This window comes from Python bivittatus, unplaced genomic scaffold, assembly GCF_059951505.1.
Source record: "Python bivittatus isolate LINGU-HERP-01145 unplaced genomic scaffold, Pbiv_v1 ctg000330_np1212, whole genome shotgun sequence".
NCBI classification, from domain to species: Eukaryota; Metazoa; Chordata; class Lepidosauria; order Squamata; family Pythonidae; genus Python; species Python bivittatus.
The window spans coordinates 45,909,031-45,925,009 of NW_028277058.1; the positions used below are offsets into that span (position 1 = coordinate 45,909,031).

The following is a 15,979-nucleotide window of genomic DNA, read 5'->3' on the forward strand; positions in this document are numbered from 1 at the left end:
CATTGGTCAGTCAATCAGTCTAATACAGACTAAAAATTGTAGCTCTTGAAACACAGAGTTGGTGGTTGGATACAGGAATACTATGCTTATTCTTCCCTGAAAGCCATGAACTGAGACCATGGCTGTACCAAATGACTTTATCATTCCAAATTGTGTGAATCATCCCAAACTGTGTCCTCTTGACTTCTTTAGGTACAATGCAAGCAGCCATAAGACAACTACTGTGTGTGTGTATGTATGTGTGTGTATACATACACACACACACATATGGAGATCTTGATGGAAGCCTAGCTGTGCATAGCTTCAACTGGTGCAGAATTCATGCTCTGGACATATGTGGATATCAGGAAGAAGGATTATGTGATAAGTCTGACATGGGCCAAGCTGTTTAGCTCAGCCCTGTTTGCATGCTCAGTTAAATACTTCTAAGTATGCCTGCATACAGCACTTATGGCAAATGCATGTAAATGAGAAATCTAATTCTAGAGTGCACTTAAAGCAGTCTTCTGTATACATTTCTAGAATCCCAATTCATTTTAGATATCAGAGCATAAAGACAGTGGCAAAAAGACAGGGGTAGGTTTTACAAAATGGTCTAAATTAATGTGTTAGTCATAGATATTCTGTAACCCCAAATCTAAGATCAAATTAACCAAATGGCTTCACAATGACTAGTCAAATACAGAATTCTCAAAATGTTCATACGTTCATATTAATAAATTGTAACATACTTTAGCAAGGTTTGCTACAATAAAGGGTTTGCCCATAAGAACATAGGAACATAGGAACAGTTCCAGTTCTTTAATAAAGATATTTAAGTCAAACTTTGTTAAAGTGAACTGTGAAAGAAAATACTTCAATGATGAAAGCTTATTTTCCATGTTCCAGCCAACCCACCCTGATGCTTCTGTAGAATATTCCATTTCATTCACTCTCCCCATTCCTTTCTATTTGCTCTTCAACAGTCAAACACTACTCAGGATAGCTCAGTCATCATTGTAGGTTTTTGGGGTTCCATCATAAAGGGTTCTTCCTGTAAAATCTTTTTGTATTTCCGCTGGCTTTGAAGTTTTGTGAACCTGCTGACATTGTCCTTCTACTTAAGCCATTTTGGTTGTGGAAGGATCACTCTCAAGGTGAACTTGCTGTTTGATCTTCAACATGTGCATTGTCAACCCCAGAACACCCAAGGAACCAAGCTGCATCGGATTTGTTAGGTTTATAGTTGGAATTTTAAAGAAATCTTCTGGGCCCTCTTCCAAAATGGCTGCTGGGTAGACTTATCCATTCATAAAATGGCCACCATGGGAAACAAAATTGCTATAAGGCAGAGATTTACCAGAATCCACTTGTCCCTTCTAGGTTCTTGTCCCATTGGATATTCCTTTAATCCCTGCATACTTTTGCCTTTTTTTCTGAGGAGGCAGAGTTCCGAAGAAATCTGTCATCATTTTTTGTTTTCTAAGGGAACTTATAAGGCTCATGTTTTCAAAAAGAAGAAAAAAGTATTAGTAGTAAGATAGATAAGTGAGGCAAGGGGCTTAGTGAACACCAAAGGAGTCATTTGCAGGCGTATTCCCCAAGGTGTCCAATAGTGTAATGGTATGTGGGAATTACCTTGAGAGATGAGGGGAAGAGATGCTGCCTAGGAACAATCAGATAAAATGGAGAGGAGCCTGCAGCTGCATAATGGGAAGAGAAAGAAACTTAGAAAGGACCTGCCTTAACTTATCAGACTGTAAAAAGAGATAGCGGGAGATTTGTACTTTCAGACTTGCAGGATTCTGTTAATGTAGCCTTACAATGAAGTAGAATTAGCTCATCTTGTTGTGTTTCCTGTCTGGTCTACTGGGGAGGCTGACAGCTGGGTGCAGACTATATCAGAGTTTAATAAAATACTTTTTTTGAAGAACCTGAACATTCTGGTAGGAATATCACGGAAAATGCAGCTTTTTAGACATCCCTGTGGTTATGACCTATTTAGTTTATTTGGCAGTAAATAATATCACAGATATGGCCATTGAAAAACTAAATCAGCAAAGAAAATATAAAAATCTTGGTTGGACCTCATGTATCATAGAAAAGAAACTAGGGCCATCATGTGATTTAATATAAGGCATACTATCCTTGCTACAACAGTGATTTGTTGGAAGGCATCCATTGCAATTTGTGTAGCAGATTGGTGCACTATGCAGACAGACTGAAGTGAAAAGGAATTAGAGAAAGTAAGTCTATTCGCATACCACAGCTTAATAAGATGGAATAATGGTTATGGGATTTAAAACTAAAGCTGAAAGTTTGGCAGCTAGTTTAAAATAAAGGATTAAAAATGAAAAGGTTGCTGGTGAAATTAAAAAAAAAAGCTCTGCTATAGTAGTACAGTTATGACATTTGGCTATCAATTAAGAAGGACATAGTTTAAAAAGCAGTGTCTGGAAATATATTTTAAAAAACGGACTCCTTTCAACATATAGGGGCTTTCACACCGAGCTTCCTTTCATATTCTTTTAAGGAAGAATGAAGATGTCAGTGGTAGAAAATTTTCAGAGGTGGTAGTATTTAATCACTGCCTTTTCTTGCTGCCATTTTTGACATTAGGATTCTGTGGATTACTCTTAAGATGGCCAAAAATAGTTTTTTAAAATTCTCCACCAAATTTGTGGGTAGAAAAATTGAATGGACAATTCTCCAGTTTCTTCAGGAGAAAGAAAAAAATCTCCAATGATTTCTCAAGGACAGGACTTCCTAATAGTGTAACAGTGAAACAATTACTAAAAGAATTATAAAGGAAAGCAGGAAGTCCCACGTGATGCTCCCTCTTAGGATTTAACGGATGCGTAGAAAAGCAGGGAGACTTCTGACCACTGAAGAAAGAATTTTAATTGGAAGATGGGTCATCCTCTAACCAATAAGTGCAAAAACACACCACTCAAACCACTGAGGACTTTGAATATTGGCCAGAGCAGGTTATAAATCTAACAAACAATAAGAACATGAACTTCTCCAAAATCATTTTCTCTTATGAAAGAAACTCTAAAGAATTTAATTTCATTAAATTGGATGAGAAATTAAAGAGAAAATGCAGGATAATTTCTCTGCCTGATGTTAGTAGATAAGAAGTTGTTCATCTTAGTTGGAGAAGGACACTCTGACTACTTTGCCAACATCCTTCAACAAGACTATAATGTTTGGGAACAAAGGAACTTGAAAAGTTATGTTCAAATATGAAACTGTGCGACTAGAATATGTCAAAAAGACTGAAGGATCTTGTGATCTGAAAGAGTCTTTGTTGTTTTTAATGCACAAGGTTAAATTGCTATCATTTATTGGTTTGATTCCATTAGGGCTCAGTGAAGACCAAGACTTTTTCCCAGCTTAGGTAAAAGATAGTCTCCTTTGGTCAAGCTCTACTCTTGCTGACGTATGGACATATACATGTAATTTTCTTGGCAACAATATAGAAGTGGTTTGGCATTGCTTTCTTCCCAGATAGTTTTGGGCTTTCCAGCCTACAGCCCTGAGATTTCTTAGTGATCTCCCATCCAAATATTAATCAGGTCTGGCCCTGCTTAGTTTTTCAAGATCAACCTAAGTCAGAAACATAGTAGAACCTGAAAACTATGTTATAAATACTTTCTGCTGCTCTGAATGCTATACGGTGGAGCTTTGCACAGAAGTGTTACAGGCTGTACAGTTTGCATTTCCGATTATTTTTTTGTTTCCATTTTGTCCTTAAACATATCTGCATGGATATCTGTGCACGGATGCACAAGGGTACCGATGAAGTGGGCACGAGCTCCCAACCAGGACTCTTGTTTTCTTCCTTGATGTTGACAGCTTATTTTGAATGAGTAAAGTGTTTTCAACTGAAGCATCATATTTAATGCGTATCACTTCTAAGTTCTGACAATGAAATCACACTAGCGAGGTTAATTATTTTTCTTTTGTAAGCTGGTGTTTTCTTTCTCCCTATTATTCTAAAAAGCAAGGACATTTAATTAGTTTTGCATGTTTATTGAGGAGATAGGTAGTTCATTAATCTGTCATAGCAAACATGCCCCAGGAGAGTTTTGCATTTCCTGAAGTTTAATGTTGACTTCTGTTTTTAAAGAGGCAGATTTCCTATTGAATCATATTAGATGTCTTACTACTGTGATGTAGGCTCTCGCCTGACAGCTATCTGTGAATAGATTCTTCCCTTGTTTTTCTATATACAGACATGCTATGGTTCACAGGACTGAAACATAATTGTCAGAAAATTTGGATGCTTAAAATTAAATACTCCCTTTCAGTTGCATCAGCCTGAACCTGTGGCAGAGGCATCGTTTGAGCATCAGATCCCTACTCTGAGTTCCACTAGATTGCATTCTTAGTTTTCTTTTTGCTTGTCACTGGGGGCAGACATGCCTAGCCAAAATAGAACAGGCCCAGCATTTGAATAATTAAGCTGCCGACGCTAGAACTGCTTCCTTGGTTTCTTTAAATATGAAAATATGAAAAAAAAATTCTAAATCTAAATATGATTATCCTACTGTTTTCCTTAAAAAGCATTCAAAGGGGCTTACACGATACAGTAAATAAAAACAATATTAAGAATAGGCTTAACTGCAATTTGGTAAAAACTTTAAAAGTTTGTAAAAGAAAATCGTAAAGACATTACTGGGAGCGGCATGAAAGGTTTGCAAAGAACTGCATGCTGCCTCTGGCTGGGCACTTCTGCTTCACGGATGGCTTTGAAAGATCCCGTCCTAACAAATCTGGAGAGTAATAGGTTGGGGAAATCTAATGGGTTATCTATCCCTTCCAGTTTCTTGACATAGAGCATGCATTTTTTGTTAGCTTTCTCTCTACTTCTTATCTAAATCATGTATTCCAATAGGTAATGCTATATTCAGGACATAATCTTATGGTAGTACTTCTCTGTAGTACTTGAATCAGTGGTTCTGTTGATGAAAAAGGAGATTTTGATTATATATTAGAAGGAACTTTCTGATGGAATGACAGTAGAAGAGATTTCCTTTTGAAGTTATGAACTCCCTTGGTTTGAGATTTAGAGGATGAATGGTCACCTATCATATTTCCTGAATGAGCAAAGGAGGGGAGATTGCACAATGTAGCTGCCCCTTCTGGTTCTAATTCTCCAGCTCAGTAATATTCAGGGGCAACCAGAAAGATGAGACTGTGAAAATTTTAAGGGTAATCATGTAGAATCATGTGCATATGAGTCTTACGCTGCTGATTATGTCTGAAGTTGACTGCTTGAATGCATACATCCATGCTAGGAAGAAAATTATAGAAGGACAGCAATGAATAAAAACTCAGTTTAAAAATGTTATTGGCTGTGAATATCCTCTCCTTTCCAGGTGCTTGAGCCCGAAGATTGATTCAGCTCCATTGCCACTCATGGATTCTGGTTGCTCTGGGTCACAAGGAGTGGCTTCACTGCACTGTCCTTTCAGCACTAGTTGAAAATGGGGCTGACTTGCTATTGATTGCTCCCCTCCTGCTTCATCCCGTGCCCCTCTACTGCACCTGTACCTTGTCAGCAGGGCTATTTTTGGATATGGGCTTGTGCTTTCAGAACTAGCCCAATTGGCAGGTGAGAGGCACAGAACAGCTCAACTTTGGCAACCTGACAGGTGGATAAACATGCTGTTCCAAATACCCACCTATACATATCCAATTTCACCCCCTGCCCCACAGTAAGGAGAGTTACTGATAGCTGTGTTCTCATCAGTAGATGAAATGGTATGTGGGACTGACCTTGGGAGACAGGTGGAAGAACTGCAGACTAAACAATGGTCAGACAAACAGCAGCTGAGCCCGCAGAAGGAATGGGGGCATGGCAAACGTCTCAGAAGGGACCCTCCCTAGTTTCTTGGACTGTAAAGGTGAGGGAGGAGAGATGTTTTTTCAGACTGGCAAGATTCTGTTAATGTAACCTTACAATAAAGTTAGAGCTAGTACTTCTGGGTGTGCTTCTCATCTGGACTACCTTGCAAAGCTGACAGTAGATGATGCTTGGTGGGAAGGGAAATGAATCTGGAGGTACCCATTAATCATTTTCTTTGGAGCAGCAGCAGTCTCTGGCCTTGCTACTGTGGCCAAATAGGGCTCAGCAATTGGGGCAGCAATCTTATGCTGGCATATTTTTCTGCTGGCTCAAGTACTAGTAGAGAGCACTTGAGGTGGCCATCTGCCTTAAACTTCCTTCTTTGAGGAGCAAGTACACAATAAGGAAATGTTGGACTGGAATCCTTTTTCATGGAGAATTTTTGTCTTGAATGCTCTGGGCAACATGCTTCCTTTCTAGGGAGTAGAACATAATTGCCTATTAAAAGTTAGCTTTGCTGAAGCCAGGAAACAGCTCCTGACTGGCAGCTCTCACTTTTCCAGTGGCTGCCTTCCATTGCACGGCAAGAGTTTATTTGACTGTTTGCCCAATTTGGATGTTTGCATAAGCTAACTATCTTTTCTTGCAGTATAAAGATGTAAAAAAATAGGTTTGGTATTTTATGGTCTTCCAGATGTAGCTAAACTTCAATTCCTTGTCAATGTGCCTTAGATTGCAAGATGGCACGAAAAGTCTGCAATGTAACAATGTTTAAAAACAATGAAATATTTAAAAAAATAGCAAAAGTTTCAAAACAAAAATAATATTTTTAAGTGAAGATACTCTAATCCACCCCTTCATGGATCACTGCCTTGTCGTGGCGAAGGGGCTTGCGTAACTCAGTGAAGCCATGAGCTATACCGTGCAGGGCCACCCAAGACGGACAGGTCATGACAGAGAGTACTGACAAAATGTGGTCCACTGGAGAAGGAAATGGCAACCCACTCCAGTATCCTTGCCAAGAAAACCCCATGGACAATGTTAAAAGGCTAAAAGATATGATGCCGGAAGATGAGCCCCTCAGGTCGGAAGGTGTCCAATATGCTACTGGGGAAGAGCGGAGGGCATTTCCAAGTAGCTCCAGAAAGAGTGAAGCGGCTGGGCCAAAGCCGAAAGGACGTTCAGCTGTGGATGTATCTGGAAGCGAAAAGAAGGTCCGATGCTGTAAAGAACAATATTGTATAGGTACCTGGAATGTAAGATCTATGAACCAAGGCAAGCTGGATGTGGTCAAACATGAAATGACAAGGTTGAACGTCGACATCTTGGGAATCAGCGAACTGAAATGGACGGGAATGGGTGAATTTAATTCAGGTGACCATTATATCTACTACTGTGGGCAAGAAACCCTTAGAAGAAATGGAGTTGCACTCATAGTCAATAAGAGAGTGGGAAAGGCAGTAATGGGGTACAACCTCAAAAACGACAGAATGATCTCAGTGCGTATCCAAGGCAAACCATTCAATATCACAGTCATCCAAGTCTATGCCCCAACCACTGATGCTGAAGAAGCTGAAGTTGACCGCTTCTATGAAGACCTACAACACCTTCTAGAACTAGCACCAAAAAAAGATGTCCTTTTCATCATAGGGGATTGGAATGCTAAAGTAGGAAGTCAAGGAGTAATCGGAATAACAGGCAAATTTGGCCTTGGAGTACAAAATGAAGCAGGGCAAAGGCTAATAGAGTTCTGTCAAGAGAACAAGCTAGTCATAGCAAACACTCTTTTCCAACAACACAAGAGACGACTCTACACATGGACATCACCAGATGGTCAATACCGAAACCAGATTGATTATATACTTTGCAGCCAAAGATGGAGAAGCTCTATACAGACAGCAAAAACAAGACCAGGAGCTGACTGTGGCTCAGATCATGAGCTTCTTACTGCAAAATTTAGGCTTAAATTGAAGAATGTAGGGAAAACCACTAGACCACTCAGGTATGACTTAGATCATATTCCTTGTGAGTACACAGTGAAGGTGATGAATAGATTTAGAGGATTAGATTTGGTAGACAGAGTGCCTGAAGAACTATGGACGGAGGTCCGTAACATTGTACAGGAGGCAGCAACTAAAACCATCCCAAAGAAAAAGAAATGCAAGAAAGCAAAATGGCTGTCTGATGAGGCTTTACAAATAGCTGTGGAAAGAAGGAATGCGAAAAGCAAGGGTGAAAGGGAAAGAGATAAGCAACTGAATGCAGATTTCCAGAGAATAGCAAGGAGAGATAAGAAGGCTTTCTTAAATGAACAATGCAAAGAAATCGAGGAAAACAATAGAATGGGGAAGACTAGAGATCTCTACAAGAAAATTGGAGATATGAAAGGAACGTTTAGTGCAAAGATGGGCATGATAAAGGACAAAAAAGGCAGGGACCTAACAGAAGCAGAAGAGATTAAGAAGAGGTGGCAAGAATACCCAGAAGAACTATACAAGAAAGATCTTAATGTCCCTGATGTCCACGCTGGTGTGATCACTGACCTTGAGCCAGACATCCTAGAGAGTGAAGTCAAGTGGGCCTTAGGAAGCATTGCTAACAACAAAGCTAGTGGAGATGACAGTATTCCAGCTGAGTTATTTAAAATACTAAAAGATGATGGTGTTAAAGTGCTGCACTCAATATGCCAGCAAGTTTGGAAAACGCAACAGTGGCCACGGGATTGGAAAAGGTCAGTTTACGTTCCAATTCCAAAGAAGGGCAACGCCAAAGAATGCTCAAACTATCGCACAATTGCACTCATTTCACATGCTAGCAAGGTTATGCTCAAAATCCTACAAGCTAGGCTTCAGCAATACATGAACCGAGAACTACCGGATGTACAAGCTGGGTTTCGAAGAGGCAGAGGAACTAGAGATCAAATCGCCAACATTCGCTGGATCATGGAGAAAGCACAAGAGTTCCAGAAAAATATCTACTTCTGCTTCATTGACTATGCAAAAGCCTTTGATTGTGTGGATCACAACAAACTGTGGCAAGTTCTTAAAGAGATGGGAGTACCAGACCACCTTACCTGTCTCCTGAGAAATCTGTATGCGGGCCAAGAAGCAACAGTTAGAACCGGTCATGGAACAACCGATTGGTTCAAAATAGGGAAAGGTGTACGACAAGGCTGTATACTGTCACCCTGCTTATTTAACCTATATGCAGAGTACATCATGAGAAATGCCAGGCTGGAAGAATCACAAGCCGGAATCAAGATTGCAGGGAGAATCATCAACAACCTCAGATATGCAGACGATACCACCCTAATGGCAGAAAGTGAAGAAGAACTAAAGAGCCTCTTGATGAGAGTGAAAGAGGAGAGTGCAAAAGCTGGCTTGAAACTCAACATTAAAAAAACTAAGATCATGGCATCTGGACCCATCAATTCCTGGCAAATAGAAGGGGTAGAAATGGAAGCAGTAACAGACTTCATTTATTTGGGCTCCAAGATCACCGCAGACGGAGACTGCAGCCATGAAATTAAAAGACGCTTGCTCCTTGGGAGGAAAGCTATGGCAAGCCTAGATAGCATATTAAAAAGCAGAGACGTCACCTTGCCGACAAAGATCCGCATAGTCAAAGCTATGGTTTTTCCAGTAGTAATGTATGGCTGTGAGAGCTGGACCATAAAAAAGGCCGAGCGCCGAAAAATTGATGCCTTTGAACTGTGGTGCTGGAGAAGACTCTTGAGAGTCCCCTGGACTGCTAGGAGGTCAAACCAGTCAATCTTAAAGGAAATCAACCCTGATTGCTCATTGGAAGGATCGATAATGAAGCTCAAGCTCAGATATTTTGGTCACCTAATGCGAAGAGAGATCTCTTTGGAGAAGACCCTGATGCTGGGAAAGATTGAAGGCAAAAGGAGAAGAGGACGGCAGAGGATGAGATGGTTAGATAGCATCACTGAAGCAATGAGCATGAAACTGAGCAAACTCAGGGAGGCAGTGAAGGACAGGAAGGCCTGGCGCAATATGGTTCATGGGGTCACGAAGAGTCGGACACGACTTAACGACTAAACAACAACAACTCTAATCCAAGGGCTTGCAGATAGTCAAAATGGTGCTAGCTTGACTTGACAGAATACTTATTCTTTTTTGGGGGGGGGGAGAGGGGTTCCTTTAAAGCGGAGCTCTCCAAGGTGGTCAATATTGATGCCTAAGGGTTGATGGGACCATCCAAAGGGTTCTTCTTGTTGTTATTATTATTATTACTCTAATTCATAGTACTATTAGTTAAAGTAGTATTTATTAAATTATTTTCATATAAGAAGTCTCTGGGGGGTCAATGAACAATCTGAAACTTCATGCAGGAGTCAATGAGCTGAAGAGCTTGGGGACCCCTGCATTAAAGTAATCAGTGGCTTTCTAAGAGTAACTAGGGTAGGGTGTTGAAATCTTTGGATGAAATGGAGCTGACCAATTTTGTTAATTACCAAGTCCCAATAAGATAATGACTCAAGAGACTTTAGAGCAGTTTTCACATCCTGGTACCTTCCAACAGTGATTCTGGCTGGGAATGATGAGTATTGTACTCCAATACATCTGGAGAAGATAAAGATGGAGAACACAATCTTTAAGATTGAATACTATAAGAATTATTTATTTTTTCATAATTATTTCATTCATCATATTCCTTAAAAGTCCAACTAACAAATCTAAATTTAGTCTTGTATTGGAGATGATCTGTAAAATTCTTCTGGTCTTTGTTGGAAGAGCATTATTGGTTAGACTGGCTTGATAGATGCTCCAACTTTAAAAAAATCTGGTTCTGTTGATTTTATTCCAACATATCACAATAGCTGCAGTATGATTGTTCTTTGAAAGGGATGAGAGATGTCACTTATGCAGAACTGGGGCATTTGGTATAAGCCATAATGACATCATGCACTTAGTGGCATCATTGCACAGTTTGTGTCATTTGTATGATGATGTCATGATTCATGAGCTGTCATACACGTCTCATGGACATCCTTGTCATGAGAGACATTACCATTTTTAATTTTGTTTTGCGCCTCTTGCTTTTCTGACTTGCCAGCCTTTAACTCTTCATTGTAACATGCTGAAACATTTTTCTCTTTAGATTAACTCTTCATATACAACTCTTTGTATACATGGCCATTTGTTTCAATCTGCTCCATGTTAAGTATTGTATTTTATGTAACATTTCCCTGTCATGTAATGTTTCCCTGAGATGTAATCTTTTTCTTCCATTGAAAAAAGCAGGGGCAGTATTTATACAGAGTTTATCTCTGCATGTTATACCAAGTTATGAGAAGGAAATGCCAAAAGCAACCAATTTAGAGTATTCCAAGTAAAATACATTTTAAAAATATATATTTTTTCTCCTCAAGCACTGTTACTATTTGATTGATTATGTGCTATCAAGTTGTTGTCGACTCTTAGTGACCACATAGATAGATTTTCTCCATGACAATCTATCCCTAACCTGGTCTTTCAGCTCTTCAAATGGCACCCCCAGCACCACTGTAACTGAGTCCATCCACCTTGCTGCTGGTCATCCTCTTCTCCTCTTTCCTTCCACCTTTCCCAGTATTGGAGCCTTCTCCAGAGAGCTCGGTCTTTGCATAATGTGTCCGAAGTAGGATAATTTGAGCTTGGTCATTTGTGCCTGGAGTGAGAACTCTGGGTTGGTTTGTTCAATGATCCATTGGTTTGTTTTCTTGGCTGTCCATGGTGTTACTATTTAAGAAACCATTATTTTATTCCAAATGTTAGGGGCAACAATACTATCCATCATATTAATCTTAATTTCTCAGTCCACTTGTTTCTGAATTTTAAGAAAATCTTGTCTGTGTTGAGACAGGGGTAATATTAATTTGCAGAAAGCCTGTTGTTCATGTTCTGCTTTCTCCTGTACACCATGTCTTGAATTCCCAGATCTCCTTTCCCAAAACAGCAGGTAAATATGTTTGGCTAGATGAAATGTCTGGGTGCCAGTTAAAATGGACAGCTGTCCCTTGAAACAGCATGGAAGTTCTGGGTACCATCATTTCTCAGATAATGTATGACAGCTTGCATTGTGTGCAAAGAGTTTTGACATTTGAGGGCACCTGGGGTGCACAGCTGCTGCTCTTTAGTGGTGGTGAATTATTATCTGTTTGGAGGCTTGAAGAACTGTAATTATTTTGGATATATTGCGGAGTGTTCTTCCAAAGAAAGTGCTTGTGATGAGCTATTTTTTAAACTCACACACCCAGACACAGACACATTTTCTAGCTGCGTTCATTCCTTCCTGTCATTTTCAAACTGCCTAAAGGGGCTGCTTTAATAAGCTCATTCTCACATTCTTCATTTGTGCGTAAGTGTGTGTGTGTTCGTGTTTTAATCTATCCAAGGGTGGCAGAAACCTGTCATTAGCAGGCATCCTCCAAATGTCTGCTAATTGGCTTCTCAGCAGGCTTTAATAGAAAAAAAGTTATGAATATACTGTATGTCACCTTGGTTCCAAAAGAATGACTTAAGCAAGGGCGTAATGCTAATTCATGTCAATCTCCATCACGATTTCCTTGTACCCTGATAGTCCTTCAGTAGCCATTCCACCATGATAGATGGAGAGAAAGAAAGCTCAGTTGCTATCAGTCTTCTGAGAATCCAGCTCCATTAGGGATTGCTTCTCCTCCAAGGATTGTCCACCATTCTGTGGCACAGGGAAAGATTAAGTCACTTGTAATGTCAGGATTGGCTACTTGATCCTTCTTATTTCCCTTTTCCCTCTCACCTCTGCTCCCATTTGTGTCATACTTCCTCAGATTCTGAATCCAAGGGTAGAGACTATCTCTTTATTGAGCTATAAGTACTACTTGGTATAAATTTTAAACAAAGTATAAATATATATAAATAAATATTTCTTTTGAAAGTAAAATGCTAATATTGAGGTTCTCTGCACAACATCATTTGCCCTGTAATGCTGGCTATGTCTAGTTGAAAGTAGATATAGCAAGGACAATTGCTGGCAAAAATGATCTATGTGCTAAGTAAAATAAATAATAAACTACAAAGACTAGGAAAATGTACACAGATGGATCCAAATGGCAAATTGTCATGTAATCTGAAAGCAGTGGTATGAAACTGATGCAGAGAGAGAGCCAAATAAATTTAACATCTGACAAAGAAAGATTGAAAATTCATCTATGGCTACTTAGAAATAAACTCCATTGTGTTTAGTCAGATTTAAGCCTTGGTAAATTCATGTGAAATTGATTTAGCTTATAATCATATTCTTCCTTACCTGAGAATAAGGATCCATTGAATGTAAAATATATTTCTGAGTAGATAGATATTATATTGCATCGGAATATCATTCTATTTTCTTAAAAATAGAAGCTTTGGGTTTTTAAATGTTGATATTGAGAAGGTAAGGAACATGGTATTTATCATGGCTGGTGTGGGTCTTCCGGGCTGTGTGGCCGTGTTCTGGACGTTTTGTTTCCTAACGTTTTGCCAGCATCTGTGACCGGCATCTTCAGAGAGCAGGAGCACAGACAGGAGCAGTACTCTCTGTGCCCAGGATGAGGTGACCCTTTTGTGGGTATTTATAGAGATCTGAGGGGGGGATTGGGGGTGTGGTGGGGGGTTAGGGGGTGTGTGGGGGTGTGTGGGGTTGGGTTAACGAGTGGCTGCTGTTTTGGTGTCAGAATCTGTGTGTATCTTCCTGGGGATTAGGCAGGGTTTTTTCTTCTATTGAGTTGTTAACGAGTGGCTGCTGGGGGTGATTAGTATGTTCATTGTGTGAGCTGCTCACATGTCCTGGTGGTTGAGCTGAGTTTGTTGACCTTTTGCAGGCTGTATTTTTCAGGATTGGTAGCCAGGTTTTGTTGATTTTTAGACTCTCCTCTTTTTTATTGAAGCTGTGCTGGTGTTTGTGAATCTCAATGGCTTCCCGGTATAGCCTGGTATAGTGGCTGTTGGTGTTGTCCAGTATCTCTGTGTTTTCAAATAGGATTTTGTGTCCAGTGTGCTTGAGAGCATGTTCAGCTACTGCAGATTTTTCTGGTTGCTGTAGTCTGCAGTGTCTTTCGTGTTCTTTTATCCTGGTCTGGATGCTGTGTTTTGTGGTCCCGATGTATACCTGCCCGCAGCTGCATGGTATGGGGTACACTCCTGCAGCGGTGAGGGGATCCCTTTTGTCTTTTGCTAATTTTAGCACTTGTATTTTTCTGGTGGGTCTGAAGATTGTTTGGAAATTGTGTTTTTCCATCAGTGGTTGATTGATTCCGGCCGTGGAAGCCTTCGACAATACATGGTATTTATCATTCCTTGTTTATTTGGATTCAGTTTATTTTTTTTAAAGAAAGAAATCCTGAATGATAGGATATATCTACTTCTCACATCCAGCTGGAATTTATTTATTTATATTAAAGCATTTATAGGACCACACTCTCGCCCTCTCTCACCCCATCTCAGAATCTGGGAATCTTAAGGTTGAATATGATGAGCACAGGAGTATCTTCAAGGGAGGTCAGTAATGTCAAAATGGTGGGCATGACCAAGTGTTTGACATCCTGCTGCTTTTTGCAAGCATCAAAAATGAGCAGAGCTTTGATCATCTGGTCATGTCTGCCATTTTTCTGACATTAACCCCTCCCCCTCCCCCACCCCACAACTCCTCTAATCTGAGTTCTTGCTCTCTCCTTTGTTGCCTCTTTTCAACCAAGCCTTAAATCTTCCTCTTTTTCCTCAGAGTCCTGGAAAGATGAAATACTGTTTTGCTTCTTTTTGGTTAATCTTAGTAAAAGCATTATCCAATCAGTGTTTTACTCCAATGCAAACATTTTACAAGTGCAGGAAATCCAGTTTTAAAGCATGATTATGATTATTATCATCATTATTACCATCCCTTAATTACCATGGTACTTTGAACTTCCCTCTGGTGAGAAAGGTAGATCTCAAAAGAATGTGTCACCTAGGATGAAACCAAATCTTCCTTTCAAAATCTATTAGTCTAACTGTAGAAGCATTCCTACTTTGTTTTAAAGTTTGGCCTGGGGTTCCTATCAACTGTTCCAGATGTTGCTTTTTCTGGTCTGCTGGTATTATGGAAAGCCTTAAAGTTGGGGAGAGCACATAAACCAGGTGCAGTTACTATAGGGACCTTGTGTGAATAGAAATGCTGCACAAATTGGACAGGAAATTCAACAAGAATTGGATAGTCGGTTCATAATTCATAATGAAAGTGAATTGATTTTCTGGAAATATCCTCAAGCAGAATCTTTTTATCCCTCCATGATGCTAGGTTGCAGCCTGGGCCGGACCCTCCTGGCTCTCGAGGTGCAGGTAAAGGGTGCACTTCCTCTCCTACATCTTGGGCCCTGGGGCTACCCACCAAAGGCCCTCTGTGAATATCTTAACATGTGGGCAGCTGTGGATCAATTTACAGTGGAAGCAACAGAGCTTAACTTCTGAGTTCATTCTGAAAGCATGTACCATTTGTCAAGTCAAAGAGCAAACTGATTGTTTCAAAAAAGCCTGTATTTTGAGATTGGCAGAGAAGTGCCGGTGGGCTTTGATTTCACTAAGGCTTCTTTTTCTCCTCTCTCACCTTCCTCATTCGTTCTGGGAATATCAGATTCTTTCTTTTCAGAACCTGTATTAGTCTGGAGCTGGACTTAGTTTCTGATGGAACTGCTGTATTTCCTTGTAGCCCCCACGCCATCCCAGATCGTCTGCGAATCAGAGTGAATAGGATTAGCTTGCAAGATTACGAGGGATTGCATTATGACAAGGAAAAACTCCGGGAAGTTTGTAAGTTTTTTAAAAATAGTTTTTTTTTTAGTTCTCATATGCCTGTGCGTTACCCCTGTATATGGTATATTTCATTTAACATTTTTTGTGCCTAATTGCCGGCAAGGGCTGGATTTTCCTTCATGCTTCACAGAAGCCAAGTGAGTGTATTACTCATTATAAGAGTTGTCCTTCACAAAAGGCTTTGCGGGAGACAAATGCCGGGCAGTATTTTTGACTATTTGTACTAATGTCGCTTCTTAAAACAGGTTATTATTTTGAGAGATATGAAGGATTTTGCCATAGATTCCACTGGAAACTGTTGTGGGACTTCACAACAGTTTTTGCAGAGCCTGGAATG

The 15,979-nt window shown here is 40.0% G+C and overlaps 1 protein-coding gene across 1 annotated transcript in view; it reads left to right on the plus strand.

Annotated features, from left to right (window-relative positions):
- Positions 1 to 15,979, plus strand: part of DGKI (diacylglycerol kinase iota) — a 184,540-nt gene that overhangs the window by 95,929 nt on the left and 72,632 nt on the right. Inside the window, exon 22 of the mRNA XM_088141517.1 lies at positions 15,539 to 15,639. Within this exon, the coding sequence (XP_087997643.1) occupies positions 15,539 to 15,639 (101 nt within the window). The remainder of the gene's footprint in view (positions 1 to 15,538; positions 15,640 to 15,979) is intronic.